The sequence below is a fragment of the Protopterus annectens genome, chromosome 8.part0 (genome assembly GCF_019279795.1).
Source record: "Protopterus annectens isolate FY-2018-M chromosome 8.part0, PAN1.0, whole genome shotgun sequence".
Classification (NCBI taxonomy): domain Eukaryota; kingdom Metazoa; phylum Chordata; order Ceratodontiformes; family Protopteridae; genus Protopterus; species Protopterus annectens.
Window position 1 is genome coordinate 758315329 of NC_056741.1, and position 27542 is coordinate 758342870.

Genomic DNA, 27542 nt, shown 5'->3' on the forward strand with positions numbered 1-27542 from the left:
GGCAACTGTTCTGTTATTGTTTGCAGCCAAAGATGTATAGTCATTGACTATAAATATAATGATTATGCATTTCTAGCTGATTAGTCCTGGGAGCACTCAATGGTGGTTTAGGTGTGAGAGGAAGCTTTTCATTTTAGAGCTTGCATTGTAGGCATGGATTTCATGGATGGTGTTATAAGCACAAATGACTTAGGACTGAAGAGGAGAGATCAGCACTATGAGTGGCAGTTACAGCATCTCTTACTTCCTGCACATACTTGGTACCATAGATAGCACTTTTGTGGCCATAAAACCTGCCAATCTGACCCACCTGGGACCACAGTCCTAGAGACTCATTAGAAGAGAAAAACTCCCATGCCCTTAAATGCCAGGTAGTCTTCAATCCACAGGGTGTATTTAGCCACCCGTCTGTGCAGCATCCTGGTAGTTTTCATGATTCCCATATTTGATATACATTATTCTTGTATGTTCTTTTCCAGAATGGCTATTTTTCATTGGGTCATTTTTGTTGGTAACTCCTGGAACAGTGTGCATAGATGTATTATGGTATATACACAGCATACATGTATGCTGATGGTTGTGCTGTATTCTGCATTTGGTGCAGGCTGTCCTTTTGTATCCTTGGTTCATGAACCCAGTCTGCAACTTTGAAACCATTGCTGAAATGCATTTTAAGACTGCTAATACTTAGACTTGGGACATCATAGAGTGTATGTCTGGGCTGCTGAAAGCATTGTTTCAATACCTGATGTATCTGGGGGTTCCCTCCAGTACTTGCCTGATGCACTCAGCAAGATGTCTGTAACCATTACCATACAGCACAATTTGATATTACATTGAAAAGATCAACATCTTGAAGTAGTGGCCATGTTACACCATTCACCAGCAACAGGCAGACAAGTGATAGTCATCAACAGCAGGATAAGTTATGTATAGCAGATGTTCCTAGGCAGTGATAGGTGCTAAACAACAGCAATGGCAAGGTGAAAGTGGCTAGTTAACAACTCTGAGCCATGATGTGTATGGTGCAGCATAATAAACATGATACATGCAGTGTTTCTTCCCATCATGCTTTTCAGGTCAATCAATTGTCTGGTTTTACTGTGTATGCGATTGTAGCTCTAGCACCCCATAGGATAGAGGATAGGCATAGCCATAGTTGTTGTCATTTGCATGTCATGCTAGTAGACACAGTAACTCAAGACAGTCATTGCAAACTGGGTGAGAGAAACAGGAAAGAAGGTGTGGACAGAGATCAGCAGGTCAGCAGATGCATAGTGGCCATGGGAACACAGAAATACAAGGATGACAACATGAAATGGATGAGGGGGACATATATTGCCTGGGAAGGAAGGTAGGGGTGTTATCACTGGAAGGATAGATGGTGTCAGTGATCATTTCCTTATGTGACATGGATAGGGAGCCACTGGATATCCATCTTCTGGTGCTACTTTGCTTCCCTGAGGAGTCAAACCTCAATGATTCCTGTGGAATTGATGGTGTTCTACTTAATAACCTCAGCCTGTTGTAACTTTGCTGGTGACTGTGTGTAGGGCTATTCGCCTGTTGTGGTAGGGATGGTGTGCTAATGCATGATCTGGATCTGGTCATGTGTATTTACACAAACTTCTGCCATTTTGGTGTATCATTTGGTGTTTAGCATCCTATGAGACATAGGTCACTGGTATTACTTACAGGCATAGAGCTCCTTCATGGTATGAGAAAGAGATAGATGTATTTCTTTATTTTATTCCCTTCATACTCCTTTCTTATAGCAGATTCTGGGCCCATATAATGGACTCTTAAGGGTGGATGCTTGTATGACCTTGATGTCATACTGATCAAGGCTTCAGGTAGCTACCAGTCTGTAGAAAATTGCAAACACCACTATGATGACCTAAAGTGCTGCATATCTAAAAGAGTACAACGGGAGAACTCAAAGATGTTTTGTATGTGTATTTTTTATTTGTTTTCTTTTAGTAAAGTACATAATCCTCTTGTAGGTACTAATAACATGTGCATTTTTTTATTTATCTTATAAACAGATGCAGTTTAATAAAAAGGGTATCAGAGGATGTGGTAACAGCTGGCTATAAGATGGGATGTGTATCACTGCTATATGCCTTAGAGTTCAGTGTCACAATCACTGCACTTTTACAACTGTGACTCTGCTGTGCAGGTCCACCAGATAGGGAAGATGAAGATCATCATACCCAGGCAGCTTTACTTCTACTTCCTTCTGTTGCAGCTTATGGTGGATCTGATGATGTATACTTCTGTGCCTCACTAGGGTGGGGTAACGTGTCCACTCATCTCCTACCACCTATGGACCACTCACAGATGCAGTAGATGGTTGAGACTGCGGTGGAAGGTGTAGTGAAGCATCAGGTAGGCCAAAGTTTATGCCATACACAGGTCTTCCTATGTTGAATAATTAATTCATTTCATTGGTGGGCCCTAGCCATCTAACCACTGAAGGTCCAGTACCTCTCAGTGCCTACTGGGATCATCAACTGGTGGCCCTCCAGGTCATTCTGATACCCCCTTGGCTGACACTCTTCCCTATTCCCTAACTGGTGTGACCCCCTTTGTAGTGTGCATCTTGCCATATACCTTCTGCATGATACTTCCCCCAATTTATCACCATGTATCTATCCTTTATATCTACTTGTCCAGCTATTGTCACCTCATCCTTTTCTATGCAAAGCCACCCTTTTTGCCTGTAGTGTTTCTAGTTTGGGTGTTTGCCCCCACACTATGTCCTATAGTCTTTTTCATTGCATAGACTTCCCTTACATAAATACACCTCATTCCTTCTTTCTTTAAAGGGGGCTCTATCCCCAAAAAAGAGGATTGTATTTTATCTTTCCACCCCCACCTACAACAGTCTTATCTGTTTCCCATATGTGTATGACTCTGCTTGCTTTTTCCCTTTTCATATTGTCTTATACAGCCCTTCCCAACCAGAGATTTGGACCCATAGTAGTGGTCATGTGTTCTTAGCCACTTCTTGGACAATATTCATTTGGTACAATTCATGTGAGCATTCTTTTCTCTTTCTTAGCATTATGAAGCTTTGTGGACTGCCTGAACTATTACTTGCATTGTGCAGGATCTAGTCTTGTACTATTGTGGTATTTCATAAACCACGGACTCTGCCCTGCATGTTCTCATTGCTGGGCTCTGCTACAGACCATGAAACTATAAGTGAAGATACATTTTATTGTTACTGATTTTCATTTTGGAGCTGAGTAGTGATGAGTGCTGTGAAGTGCTAGGATCTCAATATTCATATGCAATGATGAGTATTTATTTGTGTTATGCATTGGTGCTTTCTGACATAGTCCTTTCAGAGCTCTGCATTGCATGTCTGTGAGTCTTGAACTTTGTAAGTCTTCTTGAACTGATTCAGTGTTTTGACCTTTTTTCTTCTTCAGGAACATTGTTTTAATCATTCACTACCGACTATTCACCTAAGCTATTCACTTTGTAGTCTCAAGCAGTGTTTTCTATTCATAATACATTTTGTTTTCTTAATGATGGCACACATATTGCATTTAGTATTGCTTTAATTACCTTAAACGTTTTTATCTTGTGTATTCTGCTTCCTTTCCTTAAGAGTGTACAGGATAAGCATTGCAGTCTCTCTTTCTCTCTGTTTTTATGGATATTAACATAATTCATGAATATTTTTCTTGCTCTCCACTGATCTATGCCTGCGTTGTTTATGTAATTATGCTGACATTCTCTCCAGAAGAGAATAGACAATAATCCAGAATGTGTTTTGATATCTGTCTATATAAAGAGGGAGAAAAATATCTCATTTTCTATTGCCGATGCTTTTACCTATAAATCCTAGTATTCCACCAACATTCCTTGCTGTTTTCTAACAATGACGTGTTATATATTTCAATATATTGCATATCACAATAGCTCCCCTTACATAGTTTCATTGCTCTCCAGGATAGATTAATAGGTTAGTACTAGGCTAGTTGCCTATACAGGCCATTTTAAGCATAGCCAATTTTCTTGCAAAGGTGAGAATCAAACTCTGTACCTTATGTATGTGTGAAGTAAACACATTAACCGTTATTTTTACTCAGTCCTCATTAGGCCAATCACTGAATATAATGCCCTTTTTGTCCAGATGCATGCAACAGCTGGAACACCCAGAGATAACTTACTAAAAGGATGCAAGGCCTAAACAACATGTCCTACATGGACTGATTCAAAGTCCTGTCACTACACTTAGTATTCTACAGACTGTAAGAGGTGACCTGTGTCTGGCTTACAAGGCATATTCCAACCCATTACTAATGGATGTATTACACATCAGCAAGTCAAATGGCATAAAAAATACTCTGTCTAGAGATCTAACCTCTTCTGCAACATCAACAGAATGGTTTGGAGGGACAGGTATATTTCACAGCGGATACTAAGATGGCTTGAACTCTTCCCTCCACCTCCAATACATACAGTTTACTATGGTATACAAAATCATCCACAACCTACTAGCTTGTCCTGCTGTTATCCCATTATTCAACTGTTATATCTCAAATAAACATCTCAGATCTGAATAAGAACACCTCCTCACAACTTATAAACTTAACAAAACCCCAGTCTAAGCCTTTACTCCTGCTGTGTGGCAAAGCTACGGAACTCCCTTTGTTAACTATCAAAACTGCTACTAACCTGCACTCCTTTAAAACCTCTGTAAGTGAATAGTTCAACAAAGCTTGGATTTGCTCCTGTTTGAGCTCAGGCTGAGGTACTTTTATACCCCTTTTCTACCTTTGCTCTCTCTTTCTCCACTACTAACTTACCCTACCCTCCATTCCTCTACACATACTCCCCTGAGGTTACACTCATACCTTTTCCACATCTATTCCTACTCACAATGCCCTCTATCACACCCTATCATTCTCTACTCCTACGCCTTCTCCAGCATAATATATTACCATATTTCATGACCTCTAGAATATTAATAATCGTTATGATAATCATCTATTGTGTAATTAATGCTGCATCTTCCTATTATCAGGCTTTCCATATAATTTATGGTTAAACACTATGACTTTATTATGTCTGTTGAGTTTTTATTCTGACAAACTAATGTGTAGTTTTTCAAATGTTGTGCTTGAATGTTATGACTTTATTATGTCTGTTAAGTTCTCATTCTGACAAACTAATTGACTTTATTATGTCTATCTAGTTTTTCATTCTATTGACCATAGGTATCTGGAGATTTTTTTCCTTGGGCCTCTGCTGAAAATGGGTACCTCATGACACAGTCAGACTTTCCTGGTAAACAAATGCCAAATAAATAAATAAATAATGCTGCTGCTGTGGAACAGACTCCCCACCCATATAAAGCAAAGTTCATCCCTGCCCATTTTCAAGTACAACTTAAATTTATGGATAGAAATGGAAAATTTACCACAGGACCGCCCCCTGTACTACTAATAGACAGAGGCAACTCCAAAATGCTTTATCTCATGCATGGGTGACCTCAAATTATCTATGGTATGATCCCAATTATATTCATTAAGGGTAATATGCAATTATCAACCATAGGATGAGCAAGGCCAGTCTATAGACAAATGGGATAGGTTATTTTGAGCACAAAAAGGGAAAATGGCTAGGCTTATAATGGCCTGCAAAGGCAGCTAACCTATTATGCCAGCCTCTACCCTCCCCATTTTTTTCTGCCTTACCTTCATTTTTTACATACATGTACACACATGTTCAAATTCAGACATTACAATATATGTACTCCCAAAGTCTGCATAGAAAGGTTGAAATCTCAGAAAGATTTTTTGCCAAAACCTAAGATTGAACCAGGGCCCTTTAGATTTTCGGTTTAACACTCTCTATTTGAATTATTTCAGCTCATGATACTGTCAGCTCCTTAACTAATAACTGTGCCTTCATAACAGTGTCAATCATAATGTCAAAATATGTTAAGAAAACAAATAACTGTAGGAGAAGGCACCCAAATCTTTATGGAACTTTTAGTGATGGCAAATAATGTGTATGAGTGTGGGGGTGGGTTACTATCACAGTCTTGAAGTATACAATCTTAAAAATCAAAATCTTGGGATCATAACATCGAATATCCAAAACACTGATAACACAATGTCTAAAAGTCTCAAATACTAAGCAAGTAATGAGTGTTAACATGGGTCCAGCAGGGGTATGGACCCAGGAATGAATACTAACATGGGTCCTGCAGTGGATCAAGGTCAGGAGGTGGATAATGTGTTTTTCAGTGTTTTAGTTTTTCGATATTATGGTCTCAGGATTTTGATTTTCAAGATTCTATGGTTCAAGACTGTGATAGTTAGTGTGTGTGTGTGTGTGTGTGTGTGTGTGTGTGTGTGTGTGTGTGTGTGTGTGTTTGTGCTCATGTTGTACATCTGTGTTTGTATGTCTGCATGTGTTTGTGCTGCACATGCCTGTGCATGTCTGAGTGTGTATGTATATGTAAAATACCTCACTTAGAAGGTCTGTCTAGTTAAGTAACTCATACAGACTCAAACTCTGGACCTTATTATATATGAGGTCAAGAGCCTTAATACTCTCCAATTACCAAGCCTCTTTTAAACTATGAATGCATTTTTAAATTTGCTTGTTTTTTGCAGGAACATTGATGTGAAATGCAGTGTGTTTGGGCTACAACAGTTTGTCTAGCACTTAATGCAGATGATTAGGGTTATGAGCTGTTAAACAGCTGATTCCTGTAGTACATGGTTTGATTCTCTCAGCCTTCTTTTTTTTTTCTATTTGACTGTACCAATTTACTTCATCAAACAGTATTACTTGGGCTGCTCCTGAAAAAGGTTCATAGGTGTATACTAGGGCCCTAAAAAGCCTAGCCATGCAACCAAAAATGTGACCCACTCATTTGATTTATATTTGATTTGTGAGGGTGATGTACTGACTGCTTCTGTCCATCAGAGTCATACGAGCCTAACCAGGTGTGAATTTCCTATTACCCACCCATTGGTCCAAGATAGAGAGGAACTGCTTTTCACATGAATGGGAATTCTCTGAGAAACACATCTGTCTCTCCAACATGTTCAATTTATGTTGCAAACAAAACTTAAGTCTTTTAATCTAGTAGTCCATATGCTGTTTGTTTTGCAGATGTGCAAAAGATTTATCAAAACAGGGACCAGAGATGCCTTGTATGCCAGGCAAAGATCACCTCTCAGAAGTCTGTATGATACAGAGTAAAGAAACAGGGCTTTGAGGCGATCAGTGTAGGACATAATTTTTTTTGTAAGAAACCTTTGTGGATGTTTCAGTTGCTACATATGTCTGGTCAGGTACATACCAAAGGGGGCATTGTACTCTATGATGGGCCTGATGAGGGAGAAATACAGTGGTATGATGACCTCTCTGGACCTAGCTTATAAGCTCCCTTGCTTATAAGTTGAGCAACATAGAAGGGTTTTCTTACCATCTTAGACACAGGTTAGTCAAAGGCTAGGTTTGTATGTACATGAGTTTCCAGATCTCTGACTAGTGAATCAACTTTATAATGCATTTCTTGGTACTGAGTTTTAAGCCATGGATTTGGCACCAATTGTTTATCTGTATTAGACCTTCCTGAACGGTGTTCTCATCTTGAGGAAATTCAGTGACTACTGCCAGTTTGCAATCATTTGTGAATATGTATAGCCAAAAGACTTTGATATTGGCTTTAACATTTGAGAAGTAGATGCCGAAGAGGAGTGGGCCTAGCACAGAGCCCCGGAGGACTCCACTGGTGATCTACCTCTTTGTGAAAGTGGCCTCACCGACTCTAACCTCTTGAGTACTGTCAGTGAGCCAGCTAGCTATCCAGTGTGTTATAAAGGAGTTTATACCTAGTTCTGTAAGTTTGTTGACAGTGCCTAAGTGAGGTACTGTATCAATTGCCTTAGCCAGATCTAAGTAGGCAGAAGGCACAGTTTTTCCCTTCATGCATTGCCTTTTTGACCTTTTCAAAGAAGTCTGTCAGATTCAGTAAGCATGACTTCCTTTGACAATGCCAAATTGGGATGGATCCAGTGTCTGGAGGTCTCCTGTTTCCTTGCTGATAATTTCCATGATAATTCTTTCCATGGCTTTGCAAATAAGACTAGTCAGACTAATAGGTCTTTAGATTCCAATATCTGTTGAAGGTCCTCCCTTATAAAGGAGGATGTCCACTGCAGTCCTCCATCCACATGGCACAAAGCCTTTTTTAAGACTGTAGTTAAATAATGACTCCAGGAGTCCTTTTAAGTCATATTTTAGACTGTTCAGGAGGCAACCTGGGATGCTATCAGGGCCCACTAAGCCATGTCCTTGGCTTTAGTGAGTGCAGCCAGTACATGCTCCCTAGTAATAATTGGAGGGATTATGTTTGAAGATATTATTGAGGGCGATGGTTGGGGTGAGAGGGGGGTAAATTTGTAACTGAATTTGTCAGCTTGCTGTTTTGCCAGGCTAATTGAATGTGGCATCATTAACCACCTGTTCATCACTTTGCTGTGTGCTGCCCTTGAGGTTCCTGACATAGCTGTAGAAGGCCTTATGGTTATCTTTCACCTGGAAGGACATCTTAACCTCAAAAATGACTTTGCTTGACCTAATTAACCCTTTTACTTGCCTATTTACTTTGATGAGAGAGTTTTTCTCTTTATGGGAATTACCCTTCCTGATTTTTGCCATAAATTTTCCATTTTCTTGTATATCCTACTTAATCTGGGATGCCACCAGGGCGGTTTGTTTCTGGGCTTACTTCTGGTAGGTACAGCAGCCTCCATGCAACCATTGACATGGCTGTACAGAGTTTCTGAGAGCAATTCAGCATAGGCGGGTGTGTTCCTGGGGTTTGGAGGGCCTTACATTTTGACAAACCATCACTAAATAACAAGTAATTGCCTCAGAATAGTTCCTAACTGTTAATTTTTTAATGTTTACTTGGGTCAATTGGGCAGTTTCAGGCTGTTAGGAAATGTATTGCACATTTGACTTTTGAATTCCTGCACCCTTCACACAGACAATAATTCTGGCAATTGGTGTAGTTGTGGCAGTTTGTGTAGAGGTTAAGGTTACAAGGTGAAGTTCTGAGGGTGCAGGGTTTGATTCCCTCAGTCATTGTTTGCTTACTGTGTGATCTTGAGGAAGTCACTTAACCAAGCATTGTTTCTGGGCCACTAGTAAAAAGGGACTGTGGGCCTACCTGTTTAACAAATAGGTATTATTATTAATAGTATGAATTTCAGCATGTCTCTTGCAGTTTAACAGGTTGTCAGATGCATTTTCACTAAATGTGAATCACCAATTAGCTGAAACACCTGGTGTTCATAAGGGTCATTTGCATATATCCCATATGCCTCTGATACAAGAGGTGTGGGAGGCCACTCAGTGGAAGTTCTAGCTTTGCTTGAGTTTTCATTTTGTTTTTACTGATTGTTTTTTCAGTGATCTTCTCACTTTTTGTTTTAAATGTGAGTTCCAGGGAAAAAGATGTTTACTGTTTCTCATGCTAAGTCTATTTCAATATGAGAGTGTTTTGTTTAAAAAATAGCTGTCGGTGTTTTCTCTGTACAATTTGAAATCTACATTTTAAACAAAATCCAAATGTCTGTGATAACTGTAAAAGTGAAAAAAAAAGGAATTAGTATGTACACTGACAGGTTTGAATAGTGTTTATGGTAATTGGGAAGAGACGGCCAAATAATGGGATATTTGTATATTGTGTATAGGGCCCTATTTGTCCACAATATGGCTCTGTTGACTTTGGAAGTGTATGTTATAACAGTACAGTATTACTAGCCATTCAATTAGATCAGACCTGGACTGAGTGATGTAAGATGGGATAGCTATTTTTGATGATAGAAAATATGTAGGGAGATCAAAACTGAGATGTAGGTGTCCTGTAAGTATGTATATCCCACATCAAATGTTACATGCAGTAATATTTCTGATTTTTGTATGAGTTGTGTGTTGAGCAAAAGCTGCTGCAGCATTCATATTGTCTTTAATTATTTTACTTTATTCATTGCACTAAATTATTAATTCATTATTAATAGGCCTGGATTGAGTAATATAGTCTAAACATGCTGCATTTTAGTAGTCTAAACATATTGCATGTTTTGCAGTGCCTTCTTTACAGCCTGCAGCAACTGCAAAGGTGTTGATGTGTCAAGTCACATAGTTTGTATTATTTGGAGTGATGATCAGAACCATTCGAACTTCATCATCATCCATTATGTAGTCATTGTTGCATGTTACTGTGATACAGTCTTCTTTACAAGATCGGACTATAAAGAATTTCAGCATTCAGTTAGCTGCAGTTACTGTGGCAGTTAGCACAGAAGTCTAATGATCTGACTTGTGAATGAGCTGCTTCCTGTGGCAAGGGTACAGGGTTTAAATCTTTCCACCTTCTTTGACCTACTGTGTTACACTGAGCAAGCCACTTTACCACAAAGTGCTTTGGAGCAAATGGGAATTTGGACTAGGCTCCTTAATGATCTTCAGGACTGCATTTCTAGTAACTATGAACCTGTTATCATTATTTGCCAGCCATTCCCTGCTGCGTAGTTGATCTAGTTCAGGAAATGTTAAGGCAATATCACCAACACACCATTGTTAATGTAGCATAGACAATTAGTTCTTCAAGGGCAGCAGGCATGGCATTTGTAGATGAAGCAATGCAATGCAAAGCTGTTTACCCACTGCAACCTATGCATTAGTAATAGTTCTCTTTAATATGGAATTATTCAGGTGACTTCTACTTTTGCAGAGATTGTGCATATTGACTTAGCATATGTTATCAGGTGGGTGATATTTCTTATTTTCTTATAATCTCATAAATACTGTTTTATTTAAACAGTGCTACACATTACTGGATGTTATGGTATGACGTTAGTGATCTGTATACACTTTCATGTTGTTCACTATAAGCTAGCAATAAAGTACATGTAATTTATTTCTTAATAGCAGTAAGGGGTGTACACTGTCAAGAAACTGGTTGTAACTGCTGGTGAGGTACTCTGTGGATGAAAGCATCTTATGATTTTATCATCTGAAAAGGATGCAGTCAACAATGTAGCTGTAATTGATGGCTTTAGGGGATGTCTTGGATAAAAATGACTGTGCTGAGCTGATAGTTAAAAAGTAATTTGTCTCTTTGTAGATCTAGTGTATGTTTGTGTTAAGCAAACTGGAATACTTTACTGTAGCTATTTTATTACAGTCAGACACATGATGGAAGTAGTCAAGTACGGATATTGGTGGATTATAATGACAGCAGTCTGTGTGGCCTTTTGTGTTTGAGATGTCTTGGCATGGGTACTTTTGTCATTATTGGTTTATGCATTTTGTTTCACAGTATACTGGAAAAATGCTCAAAACTACAAACTTAAAACATAATCTAAGACGTGTTGCTATATCAGACAAGAAATATAATTTAAAACAGTGAGGAAGGTGAATCAAGGAACTCATGCATTTATAAATGGTGTTAAAAATTGTGTACAGGGGCCCATGGTACACTTAATCCACCACTGGCCAGATAAATTTTCAATGAATGTGAGTTTCAATGCATTTTCTATGAATGTAAGTTTGAAGGGAAGAGAAGTTTACTGTTGCTCATACTACATCTGTTCTACATGTGTGGCTATCAGAGTTTGTGCTATAAAATTTGAAGTAAAAGTTTTAAATTAAATCCAAATCTTTGTAATCATTGTAATAGTAATGAAAAAAATATTATGCATACTGACAGCTTTCAACAGTGTTTATGCTAATTGGGGAAAGACAGCCAAGTAATGGGGTATTGGAATGGCTGTGGAGTGAGGAGCATCAGCCAGCCTATGGTCACATTTGAACATGATCCAGCTCTGCCCACAAATGGTGGCATGATGCAACCAGTACCAACAGGGTGTTAAAATCTGAAAGTAAATATTCACTGCAAGTCTCAGTATGACAGAGCCTCATCTGCCAAGTCATTCTCATTGGCAGATGATGTGCACTCTCCTAAGAGCTTCACATGGAGAATTAGAGGCCCTCCATGTGTAGGGCTGTGTTGGAAGGTAGACTCTTCCAGTATAGCATGGGTTATATTATGGGGCTTTCGCAATTTAGAACTAGTGAGGGTGGGAGTATCAGGAGAATGCAATTAAGAAAGACTGAAGCTAACCACAGCAGCAGCAGCAGCAGTGGTAGAAAAAAGCGTCTTTGCTGGACATAAAAGATATTGTGTTTCATAGTGGCACCCAGTGCTAGGTGAGCAAGCTACTGCTATCAGCCCTTAACAATGCATGCTGCATTGCGTACAAGTAAGACAATGAAAGAAGATAGAAATGTAAAAATTACAAAGCGTGCAGTGATTGTATTGCCTATAGGAGAGACACTTTGGCCTTTGCAGTGTGTAAGTACTGAAGCAATAACAAACAATGCAGTGTGGTAGTTCAAAAGCTGTTAATATAGGAACCATGGCAGATCGTTTGTCCTCAGTTGCTGTAAAGGCATGTTGTTTAATCATTGCTAAACTACACATAATTTTTTGTTCTTTTAGGTCTGTAGAAAATGGAAGACCTCCTGACCCTGCTAACTGGGCTGTTGAAGATGTTGTTAGCTATTTTAAAAGAGTGGGATTTGAAGAACAATCTACTGCTTTTCAAGAACAGGTAAATTATAATATTACAAAGAACAATTTAACATGAGGTGGCCACAGTGGTGCAACGATTAGCATTGTCACCTCACAGCAAGAGGTTCTCCAGTTAGATTCTTGGCTGGGGTGCCTTCTGTACGGTGTCTGCATGTCTTCCCTAAGGTCATGTGGGTATCCTCTGAGTGATCTGGTTTCCTCCCACATTCTAAAGATATGCAGTAGGTAGACTGGACTCTCTAAACTGGCCATAGGTGAGAGCATGTGTGCGAGTGAGTGGTATGAATGAATTACCACAGCAGGGCTAGCCACCCAGCAGTGTAAACCTTGGCTCAAGATAATTGTCACTGCTGAAGTGACACCCCAACCCCATGTGCAAAAATGGCAAAGGGGTTGAGGATGGATGGAAAGATCAGTTTAACATTCATCTGTAACCTTTAACATTATTCTGCTTGTGGTTCCATTCTTTTTAGGGGCTATGTAACATTCATTAATGTATTTTTTTCTGAAACAGGAAGAGAACTATATAATTCAGCTAAAATAGTGTAGTATCATTTTTATTTATTTATTTATTTATTTTATTTTGCATTTGTTGACCAGGATAGTCCATCTGGGTGTGAGCTCATTTTCAGTGGATGCCTGGGGAGAAAAGCTCCAATAAAACAAGAACAACGTTGACAGGTACAGTGTCAGTTTTACATAGAATTTAACAGAAATATCTAGAGACAATAAAGAAAGTACAATATACAATAGGCACTTTAGTGAAAAGGAGAAAGTTATTGCAATATAGTAAAGTTTTATATATATATATATATATATATATATATATATATATATATATATATATATATATATATATATATATATATATATTTTTTGATCTTCCATCTTTAGTTAATCATTTGAGTATACTTTAATACGTGTACATATGTATACCCTTACAAAAGAAAAGAAATTATCAAATTATACTCTTATTGTAGGTAGTTGATAGGTGGTGTTAACAGTGGGAGTAGGGTATACATGGAGACTATAAAATTTAGGGGATGAAATTTGATGTGAGCTTATGTGGTATTAGTCTGACTTGGTGCATGAGCAGAGCCAGTTGTTAGTGAGGTGGTCTTTGAGCAGAGTTTTGAATTGGTGTAGGTTGGTAGCATTTAGGATGTGCTGAGGGATTGAGTTCCAAAGTTTAGAAATGTGCCGGCTTTGTTGTTTCTTTTGGATACTTGGAGGAGTGTTTTGTGTGAGGATCGGGGTTGCCGAGTGTTGTCATATGGTTGAAGTAATTGTTGTAGGGCTGGGGTTCTGTTTGGCTCATATATTAGTTGGTGAGTGAAGACAAGTTGGGTATAGGTTAGTTGTTGTGGGAATTCTAGCCAATTTATTTGTTGTAGGGCAGAGCAGTGGTGGGACCTATATGGGGAGCTAGTGGCGAACTTGGCTATTTTATTATAGGCTGATTCAAGTTTGGTAAGGTCAGTTTTGTTAAGGTTTGTAAAGATGGGAGAAGCATAGAGAACAGTAGATAAGAAACTAGTCCTGGCAATGCTTAGTCTAGAATGGCTAGTTAGGAAAGGATTAATTCGGTAAACAGAGCCTAGTTTGATGTGTGTTTTTTAATGGTTTGAGAGAGGTATAGGTCGAATTTTAATTTGCTATTAATTGTGACACCTAGTAATTTGGTATGTGCGCTGGTGTTTATGATTGTGTTGTTGGAGGAGTGGATTTGAAAAGTGGCTGAGAGATTGGGTGTTTTGTTGGGCAGAAAGAGCATGAGTTTGGTCTTGTTTGGGTTCAGTATGAGGTTAGTGTTAGTTAGCCAGGATTCTACTTCTAGGAAGGATTGTTGTGTTATAGTCTGTAGTTGTGTTAGAGAGGGGGCGGAGCATTTCAGGGTAGAGTCATCTGCATATTGGATGACAGAGGTGACAGATGTGGATTTATGGAGCTGATTTGTGAAGATGGTAAAAAGTAGGATGCCTAATATGGAGCCTTGTGGAACTCCTATGTTAACAGGGAGCAAAGATGATAGCTCCTGTTGCCATCTAACAGTCTGCTGGCGTTTGCTTAGATAGCTGTGGAACCAAGCTAGGGAAGAATGACTGAGATGTAATGTGGCCAGTTCTGTCAGCAGTTTTTGGTGTGAAACTGTGTTGAATGCCTTTGAGAGATCTAGAAAGATGGATGAGATATATTTATTCTGATTTCTGTGTTCATTTATTGTGTTAGTAAAACTGAGGAGGGCAGTTGTGGTGCTGTGGTGGGGGCAAAAACCATGTTGTGTGTTTGATAGGTTATTGGAGAGAAGGTAGTTTAGAAGCTGGGAGTGAATACATTTTTTTAGTATTTTGGAGAGGGGTGTAAGAATGGCAATGGGCCTGTAATTAGTAAGCTTGGTAGAGTTGCTACCTTTATGCAGTGGGGTGATATAGGAGACTTTCCAGATAAGTGGGACATGGTTTTCAGAGGTAGAGCAGTTGATGAGGATAGAAATGGGGTGGGCTACGACTTCAAAGGCAGCTTTGAGTAATTCTGATGAGAGGTTGTCAGCAGCTAGGCTGGTGGGCTTGAGCTTGCTGAGTAGTTTTTTTTATGGTATGGGTTGGGACGGGGTTAAAGGAGAAGGAGTTTACACCCTCATTGTTGGCTATGGGGATTGTAGTAGTGATGTTTTGGTCATGGTCAATAAGTGAGTGAATTGTGTTTATGAAAAAGGAATTGAATATATTGCGATGTTATGATTTGAAGGGGGTGTGGTAGGATTGGGGGTGGACGTACTACCAGGTTGCAGGAGTTTGTTTATAGTGGCCCAGAATTTTTGGGGTTGTTTTTGTTTCTTTTCTGTGCAGTGATGTAGTAGGCTTTTTTGTCAGCTTTTATCTGGGATTTGGCTTTATTCCTAAGTTGTTTGAAAAGTAGAAGGTTGTCATTGCTTTTGTTAGTTAGCCAGTGTTCCCATGCCTTGTCCCTTTCTTTTAGTAGGTCTTTGGTGTTGTTAAGAAACTATGCATGTGTGATGTTGCCAAGGTTTACTGTATTCCATTATATTACTGCCAAAACTTTTGCCTGTCCTGATTTATCCCAGAAATTTTTAACCTTGTAGTTATACCCATTCGTACTTAAAAATGCAGGCTTCCTTGATGCATATTTCTGTGAATTACATTGATAGAGTTAACTGTGCTTCTTCCCCTCTTTAAGGCAGCTGTGTATTTTTCTCTATGGAATGCTTATTTTTCCCTAAGAGCTGAACTTCACTTCTGTCAGTTCTTATTTATCAGCATGCCTGCCTCAGAATGTATACCAGTTACCGGTAAAAGCATTTATGTGACCTTTCTGTATCTTTATTCGGAGCAGGGTTCACAGTTAAACTTGGATGTTAGCTCTAGAGTAATGTCTGAACTAATAATATGTGGGATACCTTTTCTGTTCCAAATGGTCAGATGACTTCCATTTTAACAACGCTCTTAGAGATTGGTTATTAAAATGACTACAATGAATACAACAACAACAACATAAGAATAATCCTATTGTTACTCTTTGCCTTATATGTGATATAGTCAGTCTGCTGTTAATTATTTTATGATCTGCTCCTGCATTTTTACAAAGCTGCTGATATGTCTGAGAAAACGTAGGAAAAACATATTAATGTGTTAGGGTTCTGTTTCATTTTCCATTTAAGTAAAGTCATTCCTCTTTCTGATATGTAATGTAATGGCAATCTGCATATATATATATATATATATATATATATATATATATATATATATATATATACATATACATATACATTTTATGCAGTGTCTCTCCCTTTTTTAATAACTTTTATGTCATAACTCAAAAGTAGAACAGCATCTTAAGAAACACTAGAACACTAGTCAAGAAAGCTACGAGTTTACTTGTTTGTGAGCAGTTTGGCCATTGGTAGGGTGCATCAGCCATTTTCTGACAAATGCGATTTGTCTGATGATTAAGCTGAACAAAATGCCATTTAGTTGGATTTTATTTTGTAAGTATCTGAACAGCACTTACCTTAGGGTAAAACTGGGGGTTGTGCTGTAGTTAGTTCTAAGGTCTTGGTTTTATTTAGTATTAGGTTAGAGGTTGATACAGTGTTAGGCAGCATAGCTGTCAACCTTCTACCTCCAAACTTAGAGGCAATGCAAAAAATAATTAGGGAAGATATCTAGGAGTGCTTACAACTACATATACTATTAAATAAAAACTTCTCAGAATTTTCTACATTTAGAATGGAGAAAATTTTAAGCCATAATTATTGGCATTCCTACAAATTAGGGCCAGTTAAGAGGTACGTTTGTGCAGCATTTTGGGGTATTATGTCTTGTGTTGGGGGTTGCCTCCCTCAAGAAGTACTGCAGATAGTGTTTTAGTTTGCAGTGTTTCAAGAAGTTTATTGAGTTTGTGTTTTGATGCAATGTTTTTCAGTTTTTTATCTTATGTTACCCTCACCTGTCCCCCATTTGACCATCATCCATGTTCTTCACTGGTCTATTAGTTCTTTCCTACTCCTGAGAGTGACCACCATTCTGATCTACCTGAATTGCTCAGCTTAGTCAAGCCATTCACCTGGCCATTGTGGAGGCAGAGATTTGTATGTTTTTAGTTGCGAACACACTGGATAAAGAAGATGAAGAAATCTAGGTAAATACTTTATGCTGTGGTGAAAGATGTGGAAGCCATTTACAGTTCATTTTCATTTTCTGAGGGCCGTATATAAGTCAGTAATAAGTAAGCGTGTTGAATGCTTTGTGCCAAAAATAAATATTCCTGAAAAGGCAAGCTTTCACAGATGTGTTCAAGCTAAGCTGTTGAAACTTTTGTCAGGCAATTATTATGAAGTGCCGGAAAATTGCAAGTTTGACAAAACTGAAGATGAACAAATTTTAACTAGAACTGCCATTAAGTTGCCTAATACTGAAGTGTCTCAAAATTTACAGCTAGAAGTAAATTTAACTTTGGAAAATGCAGTTTAGATTGCTACAGGGGGTGAAGTAGTAAAAAGACAAAATGCTAACATGAATACAGTAAATGATGTTTTCAAGATAAAACACAAAGAATATTGCATATTCAGCAAAAAACGTGATACTAGTCAAAGTAAATATGTGTGCATGAGAAGCTTGGGGAATGCATGCAGTGTAACTGTTTATGCTGAGTCTGAGTATGCTGCATGCGGCAGGTGGTGTAAGAAATGGAACAAGGTGGGGAAATGTTGCTGTTGTTTGTAAAACCAAAGTAGAAGAGTTCATCTGTTGCCTTCACTACTGTTTTTTTGTGGATTTATTTGAACTACTCACTACACCTTGGCTTGTGGAACTTTTGGATTGTTTGCTTTGATACATTTTGGTGTCATGAGTATGATGGAAGGCAATATTAGAAATTCTGAAGATGAAATTCAGCTATCTAACACACCATTGGTGAATAAGAGACTGGGTAAATGCATGATGGAGCAACACAATCTGTTACTAACAGGCAACCTTCCTGATCCAACTGAAGCTTTTATAGAAGATAAGATACCTCACATTAAGATACTTGAGTTGAAAAGAACTTTTGAAAATGACTTATTTAAATATAAAAGGCTCCAGTACTAGCGGTTCTATTTTGAAGCCTGTCTAAATAAATGTATTGTTCCTAGAGGACTTAGGGTCTTGAATATGCCTCCTTACGGCAATACCTTTCCACAGTTGTTGGCTGAATGGCAAAAAATTAATTTACAAACTAGTAGGCAGTATATGCAGCTCCTTATTAATTTCTTTTAGTCAATTGAGAAGGAGCTGTGTGACAATGTGATATGCCGGCAATCCGAGATTGAACAAGACCTAGATGATGAACAGGCAGATGTTTACTTAAATTAATTACTTGAGAAAGTGACTGTTTATGAAACTAAGTTTTTGCAACAAAAGAAGAAAAAACTTGCAAAAGACATTTATGACTTCTTGCATCAACATGTATTTACTTGGCCCAGGAACCGTGCTCCTCCAAACTCCTCCATCAGTGTACTCCACCCCATTGGTCCAATTACCTTCAAAACACAACGTGGATTCCGCCTCCTCCATGGTTGAATCTGGGCCGGCGGTGAGATGCAAAATTTTATCAGGGCAGCAGGAACCTCAAGAACAGGCTTTTTCAATATTTGCTCTGCCTTATCGAGCGGCACGCAAAAGGTCTTTCAATATAGGCGTGCAAGCAGGAGGACAGAAAATGAAAGATCCACCTGTAAACACACAAACAAGAGCATTGAAGAAAATGCAGGGATTCGAAGGACAGGATTAGTGTGGAATATTTCACAATATGAATTGACATCAGCTGAGTGTTCTTTACTCTCAAAAGGTTTGAACTTTATACCTACAATGAACTCTGATTTTAGTGATGTACTAATCCAGTTACAGCTTTTTGCATGGAATATAGCTTTGAGGAAGTTTTGTAAGGGTGGACATGATAGAGATGTATTTGTCTATAGAAAACCAAGTATACTTGTGCGTATTTTGCTATCTAATGTTGAAATATTTCTGCAAGCATATGAGAATGAATTGTATGATAGTTTTGACAATGGGCATGTTAAGAAAAAATGGTAATTTGACTAAAGCTGCGCAACTTGCCATTGTTAATTTGAAGAACAATAAGGACATTGTGATTCATCCTACTGACAAGGGTGGGCCTTTAGTTATATTAGATGCAGTCTTTTATTTTAGTGAAACGAAAAGTATGCTTTCTGATTTAAATGTGTATAAACCTGTTACAATAGATGATATTCAAAAAATGATTGTCAGTGTTCATAGGACTATATGAAAGTATGTGTTTGGGTTATTTAACTGAAGAAATGTTGAATTATTTCAGTGTGGATAATCCCCTCATACCTCGCATGCACGGCCTTCCCAAAATACATAAAGATCCTCTTAAGCCTAAGTTTAGACCGATAGTGGCAGGTGCAGGGTGGCTCACTGAGCCGATCTCCATATTTCTAGATAAAGAGCTTAGAAAAGTTTTAGATGGGCATCAGGTTGTGTTAAGGGACTTCCTAGCTGATTTGTATATATTTACATCAGGTCAGGCAGACAATATCTTTGATTTGTTTGTAACCTTAGACGTAGCCTCCCTCTTCATGTGTATTCCAAACACAGAAGGTTTGAGAATGGTTAAACGATGTCTATTTAGGCATGGATCTTATGAAGAGCATAGAGTAGACTTTATATGTATGGTTCTGGAACTGGTATTAGAGCACACTGTATTTCTCTTTGATGATAAATATTATTGGCAAATAGCTGGGGTGGGAATGGGTACCAGTTGCGCCAACTCATATGAAAACCTCATAATGATGGAGTGGGAGATGGAAGTCATACAAGTAGCGGGTGACTCCAGTGTCAGATTTTATACAAGGTTTGTAGATGACCTTTTTATAGCATGGAAGGGTGAATATGAGCAATTTGTGCACTATGTTGATTACTTAAATAAGAGTAGTCATTTTCTAAAGTTTACATGTCAGAGCTCAGCGTTGAGGATTAGTTTTCTGGATGTAACAGTATTTTGAAATGGAGTAGATTTACACACTTGTATACACAGGAAGGATTGCGATCACCCCTCATTTTTGGAAAGACACAGTATGCACCCACCACATACGTTTAAGTGTATAGTGGAAGGAAAAGCACTAAGGTTGTCAAGATTGTCATCTTTAGACACAGATTTTGAACAGGCAATGGGGTGCTTGAATGAAGCCCTTGTTAACAGAGACTATTCAAGAAAGGAAATTAACCGTGCTTATTCAAGAGTAAGACATGAAAGAGAAGGAAGGGAGAAGCCCTACTTTTCCAATAGGAATAAGGTTTTGAGACACAAAGTAGATGAGAGTTCAGTTGTTCCTATGTTTCTACGCTATACTCATGATATAGGTTTAGTTAAACAAATAATAAACAGGAATTGGCACATTCTTCTTGTAGATGATGAGACCAATGGAATCACAGGCAATAAACCTAAATTCCTTTTTAAGAATAGGTTGAATCTCAACCAACAGTTGTGTTACCCCAGGAATACAAGACCTTCCAATACTATGAATACTGGAACACAAAGGTGTGGAGATTGCACCTTCTGTTCTTTTATTGATGAATCTAAATATTTCAGGCATCCTGACAGGTCTAGGACTATTCACTGAAAGCACATTTCACTGAAACACATTTCACTGTGCACAATTCACTGAAAGCTCAATTCACTGAAAACACAATTCACTGAAACACATTTCACTGAACGTTATATGTGGCCTTTTCCCTACTGTAGTGCGACCCTGGAGTTAGAATATATAGTAAGGGGGGTGTGGGGGGCACGACTATTTTAAATATTTTGAACTATACACATGGATACTTGCAATTTCAATAAATTACTCTTTTCTAAACTTAATATATATCCAAACACCCCCCTTACTATATATACTAACTCCAGGGTCACACTACCGTGGAGAAAAGGCCATATATAACTTTTAGTGAAATGTGTTTCAATGAATTGAGTTTTCAGTGAATTGTGCTTTCAGTGATTTGTGCACAGTCATTTGAGTTTCAGTGAAATGTGCTTTCAGTGAATAGTCCTAGACCCATCCTGACACCATGCATCTTTGGCAGATTAAATGCACTGCTGATTGTAATACTAGGAATGTAGTGTTTATTGCCCATTTTGAATATTGTTTTAAATTGTATGTGGGGAAAAAACAACCGTCGACTTAGGGAAAGAATTAGAGACCACATGGGCCATATCTACAGTGCCATAGCTAAGCATTTATTGATGGAGGCCGATAGGCACAAGTTTTTATTTCAAGTTCTTCAGGCTGACCCAGATAGTGTGATCTTGGGTGACATGACAAATAATACTGAATCCACTGTATTGAAATGGATTCTATGTTTAGGGGCACATCAGGGATTTGAGTTAAATGACATGGTCCCTCTTAAGCCAGTATTTAAAGCTAAGAAGCTTAAGCATTGATTTTGTAGCCCTTGTCCTTGATATATGTATCTTAGAAATGTTTTAAAAAAAAAATTACAGATGGTTTTGGATGATGGTTAATATATATGGTTATATGTATTGTGTAATTGACAATATGCAGCTGTATGAATGTGGGAAACTGTCACTTTAATTTAATTAGCTAGCATTTTGGAGGGATTTTTATGCTATTTGATTGGAAGTGCTTTATTGGCTTGTATATAAAATTCTGAGTATTCTATGCAGTTTTTTGTGCCAGAAGAAGTAATGGTTACATTATGAAAGCGCTTAATCTGAATAAAAGTTGTTTTGTTTTAGAAGAGATCGTGTGTTGCCTTCACTACTGTTTTTTTTGTGGATTTATTTGAACTAATCACTACACCTTGGCTTGTGGGACTTTTGGATTGTTTGCTTTGATATGAAAACTGATATTTGGTATAACGTCAGCACCAGAACGGTTTCAACATGGGATGAGCAATCTGTTGGAAGAGCATGAATGTGTTATTGTTGTCCAGTCCTGACATAAAAACATGTGGTAAGAGATTGGAAGCACTGCTTCAAGCCATTAAAATGACTCAGACTGCTGTTTTAGAAAGTCTGAGATCTAATATTTTGGTCATAGCATAAGTGCTAGTGGAATCAGACCAGATTCAAGCAAGGTCAAAGATCAGTGGGGCTAAAATTTCCAATCTGTGTAAATGAGCTATATCAGGCCCTAGGCATGATAAATTTATTGGGCAAATTTGTACCAGATCTGTACACGATGTTACATCCACTGTCAGTCTTAATAAAGAAAGGTGTATCCTTGTCATGGGAAAATATTCAAGTCCAAGCTTTCAGTAAGGTTATACAGATACTAATGTCTGCAGTTCTTACCTACTATAACATCACAAAAGTTACAATTATGAGTTCTAGTGACAGTAGATATTTCCTAGATTTTGCTTTACTTCATCTGGATATACCTTGTAGCTTATTGCTCCAGAATGTTAACCAGTGCTTTACAGAAGTATTAACAGGAAGAGAGAGAGAGAGAGAGAGGAAGTGACTTGCAAGTGTGAGCATGTGAAATGTTCCCAAATACCTATTGGATCTAGAGAGTTTCCAATTCCAGACTGACTGGAAACCACTGGTTCCACTGATTAATTTCTATGATTTGGAAAAGGTACCAACCCAGATGTGAAAGACTGCTTATGAAAATTAGAAGTATCAATTGCAGAGCAATTCATGTGCTTGGAAAGCAATTAGTCATGGCTGCATGTTATCCAGAAGCCCAATATGTGATGAGACACAATATGATGCCATAGAAGACTATGTACAGATCTTTTTGGCAAATTAACCAGTGACTACAGAAAGGCTAGAAAAGATGGAACAGGCTGCAAAACTTGATAATCAATTACAGACAGTCATTAAATATGTAAGGGATGGGATGGATGACCTAACAGCTGTACACAGCCCAAGTATCTAATGTATAAATATGAAACTGTCAGAGCACAATTGTACAAACATGATGACATGCTAATGTAACAAGACTGAATTGTAGCACTTTTTCTAATGTGCAGAAGTGCTAAATCAGTTACAAAAAGAATACAAAGGCCTAAGTAATTGTCATGAAAAAGTTACGATATATGTATGTTGGCTCAACATTAACGTGGACATTGTAAAACTTGTGTCAAAATACTAGTTCTGTATCTCACATAAACCATTACAAAGGAGAGAACCATTACTACCAACTCCTGTGCGACAAGGTCCTTAGTAGAAAATTGCAGCTGATTTGTGCAAGTTTAAAAGAAGCAGTTATCTCATAGTAGTGTACTATTATTCCTGCAATACAAAAACACTGCAGGTACCAGCCACAACTAGCCATCAAATCATTGCAAGAATGAACACCCTGCCTACCTGATATGGCATCCCTATTGAAATGATTACAGAGATTAGTACGCACTTCATATCTACTGGGTTCTAGCAATTTAATGGGGACTATGGCTTCATACAGACTACATCAAGTCCTTAATATACACAGTTCAGTGAGGCAGCTGAGAGAACAATCCAAATTGAAAAGATTCTTAAATAACTTGATCCTCATAGAGCTCTCAAGACTTACTGTGCAACTCCACAAAGTGGTACAAGAGAAAGTCTGCATAGTTAGTGCTTGCAAGATCAATAAAGAGAAACATGCCTCCACTGGAATCCAGATTTGAACCCAAATCTCTTTTGTTTGAATCTGCTATGAGGACTGACCAAGAACAAAAGGCTACTGTAAGCATCTTTACAAAAATAATATCTTACCCAAACTCTTATCTGTCATTCATCCAGGACAACTAGTGTGCCTTAAGCTTGAGAAGGAGAGAAAATGGGAGATGGATGATGATACAATATAAAAAATTATGAACTAAGGTCTTACATGGTGCATGCCAAAGTTGGTGCCATTGTTAGGTATTACTTGAGATGTATCAAAGCCATTCTTGAAGAGTCTGAAAGAGAAAGTCAAGATTTAAAGAGCCATAACCAGGTGTTTGAGCCAAGGTTGATGAAGACTTTAACAAATGAGTGTTCTACTTTCATCAAACGCCCTACTGCTGCTCACTATCTGAGATAAAGGTGGAATTCCTGAATCCAAAATGTATTCCAAAGATGTGCAATTTGTTTTGAATTTGAATATCTTGACAACAATGTGACTACTCCTGATAGTGCCAAACTCTTCCATTAAGAGACACTGTACAGAACTTAAATTGCTTTAACAGTTTGTCTGACCCCTTTTCTTCCACAAGTTCTTGTCAGATGAAAATAACTCAAAATAGTTATGAAGTTAGACTACCAGAATGCTTTTGTGAGTGTAATCATATCCAGTGTGCAGATAACTGACAAATTTCTTTTTCTTGCGTGGGAATATAATTGCATATCACTGTTGAGAATTACTTACTGCATCAGATGTTACTATTAAGATAATAACCCACCTTTGAAAATATGCAAAAGTTTTAAAATTCATTTGTACAGGTTCTGCATCCAAGAATGTTGTATGTGTGTCAAGCATTAAACCACTGTGTACCATGTTTTTAAAAGACTATTCTCTCTCTCCTTCGGGGGATATGATATTAAAAGGTGTATACAACTTATACCATGTTAATAAATAACTATCAAATCCTGTAATGAACTGAGCCTGCTGTGCCAGTTGTAGAGTTGGACATGTGAGATTAAACTGTTAACTGCCATTGTGCTGTGCTGCAATTTGTGACGTATTAAAGTTACTGTTCTGTTTTGAATGCTGGTGTCTTATGTCATTATTAGCAACTCTGAGCTAGACGAGTATGTAATCTTGGGTGTGTATTGTGACAGCTATACTGTAGTATTAAATAATACAAGTAGTCTGTGGTGTCAGTTATGTGACTGAGGTGGGCTGGGTCTCCAGGCACTACAACAAAGGCTTGAAATGGAAGCACCTCTGCATATGAGCTTGCATAGTCTGCAGCTCCATGTGGCATCCTAAATTGCTAACTACAGATTCCTTCCGTTGCAGCTCTCGTGGTATCATAATTAAAATATTATTTTCATTCCCCTTCCTTCCCACTGAATGTTGAAAAAATGCATCTTAAGTTTTTTTACACTGGTTTTTATTGTGCTATACATTTGTTTTTGGTATTTACTCCGTTGCAGAGGCCAGAGTAATGCTTTTGCATTCAAATGTATTTTTCAAAATTTTCTTTTTTCAAATTCCCAAAAATGATTTTTTAACAGCATAGTAAACCGTATTTCACATTCACATGCCAACACATGATTTATGCTGTACTGTACCACCAATCAATTATTGGTGGTTTTCCTCAGATTTTGTCATGAAATGCTAACCCTACAGCCACCAGTGCCACTGAAGACATAGAAAAACTAGCAGAGAACTGGAGGCCCTAGATTCAACATTTGTGTTGTATCTTACTACAAGTTACAATGGGGGCAAACCAGAGAAAATCAAATACCCCACATTTCTCCATGCTACAGCTGAGGGGACAATAAAACACATTTCCTTTAAAACACAGTAAGCAGATAAAATTGAAGTACTGAAAATCAAATGCCAGGCATTCTGTGAACCAAAGAATTTATTTTACCTGAGACATATATTTTTTCATAAGCAATCAAGGGGCCTAAGCGACTGTTGATGCTTATGTCGCAGAATTAATGCATGTAGCAAAGCTATGAATTAAGTTGTGTGACTCTTTAGTAAGTGATTCAGTGTGGTTTATGGCATCAGAAATGGCAACCTTATGGACAGGCTGTTAAAAGAAGTTGGGTTAACACTGAAAAAAGCTGTAGATGTATATCATGTATGTAGCTGAAAACTATAACTGAGGTGAGAAAACTATGAAGTTGTGTTTGATAATAAGGTAACAATGCCCCGAAAATGTAAAAATAATAAATATAAAAATGACCATATTGAAGAAGTGGTCAAGCAAAGCAAACAAGATGGTGCTTGGTAACAAATGAGCAAGCAAGAACCATATGCAATGTAAACACTTGGGTGCCTGTTATGAATAGTTTAGCCAAAAACCCTATTCAAAACTTCTCTCCAGCCTCAAGTAGGGCAACATAGACTGGGGAGAATTTGTATCTGCACATTCAATTATCTAGTTTTATCTTGAAGGTGACAAGGGTGCTAATCTGCTTGACATGTAGTCGAAGTTTGTTCCAGAGGGTAAGAATACTTTGAGGTATGAACCTGTCATACCAATGTATCTTATTTTATGCTGATGAAGGTTTAGTTCCTTTAACTGTGTATGTGAGGTATCATTTGTTCTGTGAAGTAATAGGAGGTCAAATAGGGTTAGATGCTTTATGGCTCAAAAGGATAGATACTGATTCCATGGAGGGATCTATATGGTAACCATTTGAAACCATTTGAAATGCTGGGACTCAGATTATTCAGCCCCAAAACATGGGGACCAAATGACTGAAAATACAGACTTACATAAGTTTGAGATTGCCATTTCTCTGAATATTCTCTTATTTCCAAGGTATGGCAATCTTGGAGTTGGATTATATAAGTTCAGGGAGTGTGGGGGCCCAGTGGTCTTACCTCCTGTAAAAAAAAAAAAAACAAGTTAAAAGGCTGTGATATTCACTCTTCTGTATTTTTTAGTCTTTTTTTGTGGTATATGGAGACTTGGCAATCTGAGTCTTGATATTTCAATAGGGAGCCATGAATAGAGATAGAGGGCTGCCAATCTGTCCTGATAACTAAAATTTTTGAGGCCACTGATCTTTTTGTTATGACTTTCTGCTGTCTCTCAAGCTGAGTGATATATGTAGACCTTTACATTATAAAAGGTGCATAATATGCAGTAATAAGTGTGATGAGGTGAGTAAAGGGGATTTGAGACTTCTTTAGATTTAGTGGTGATGCCTTTGGAAATTAGATAAGGATTTTCTGAACTACTGTGGATACATGTTGGTCCAATGTAAGGAACTATCAACTACAGTGCCTAAATCCCTTACACCAGTGTTTGATTTGAGGACTATGACACCTGTATGGCATGTGAAAATATTTTGTTTACCAAAATGAAGTATGTTACATTTTTGTCACATTTAATTTGAGACCACTGTCCCTGCATCAGCTGTTGATATAATCTAACCCATGTAGCAACAATTGAGAGTCAGTTGAAGATCAAATAACCACACCCACTTTATGGACATCTGCAAACTTAGATAACCACAAGCTAGAAGTGTTGGTCAGAAGTTCTGAGAAGTAGATACCAAACGGAACATGGCCCAACCCTGTGCCATGTAGTACACCACTGGTAACATTTTTTGCTTTAAAAGGTGGCACATGCAACTCTAACCACATAGGTTCTGGCCAACAAACACTTAGCTTTTCATCACACAACAAAAAAATGTATATTCAGATTTACAAGTCTGACAATAAAGCCTGCATGCATAG

At 38.0% G+C, this 27542-nt stretch overlaps 1 protein-coding gene across 1 annotated transcript in view; it reads left to right on the forward strand.

Annotated features, from left to right (window-relative positions):
- The window catches only part of SAMD13 (sterile alpha motif domain containing 13), a 344770-nt gene that overhangs the window by 257619 nt on the left and 59609 nt on the right, over positions 1-27542 (forward strand). Inside the window, exon 3 of the mRNA XM_044080228.1 lies at positions 12554-12665. Within this exon, the coding sequence (XP_043936163.1) occupies positions 12554-12665 (112 nt within the window). The remainder of the gene's footprint in view (positions 1-12553; positions 12666-27542) is intronic.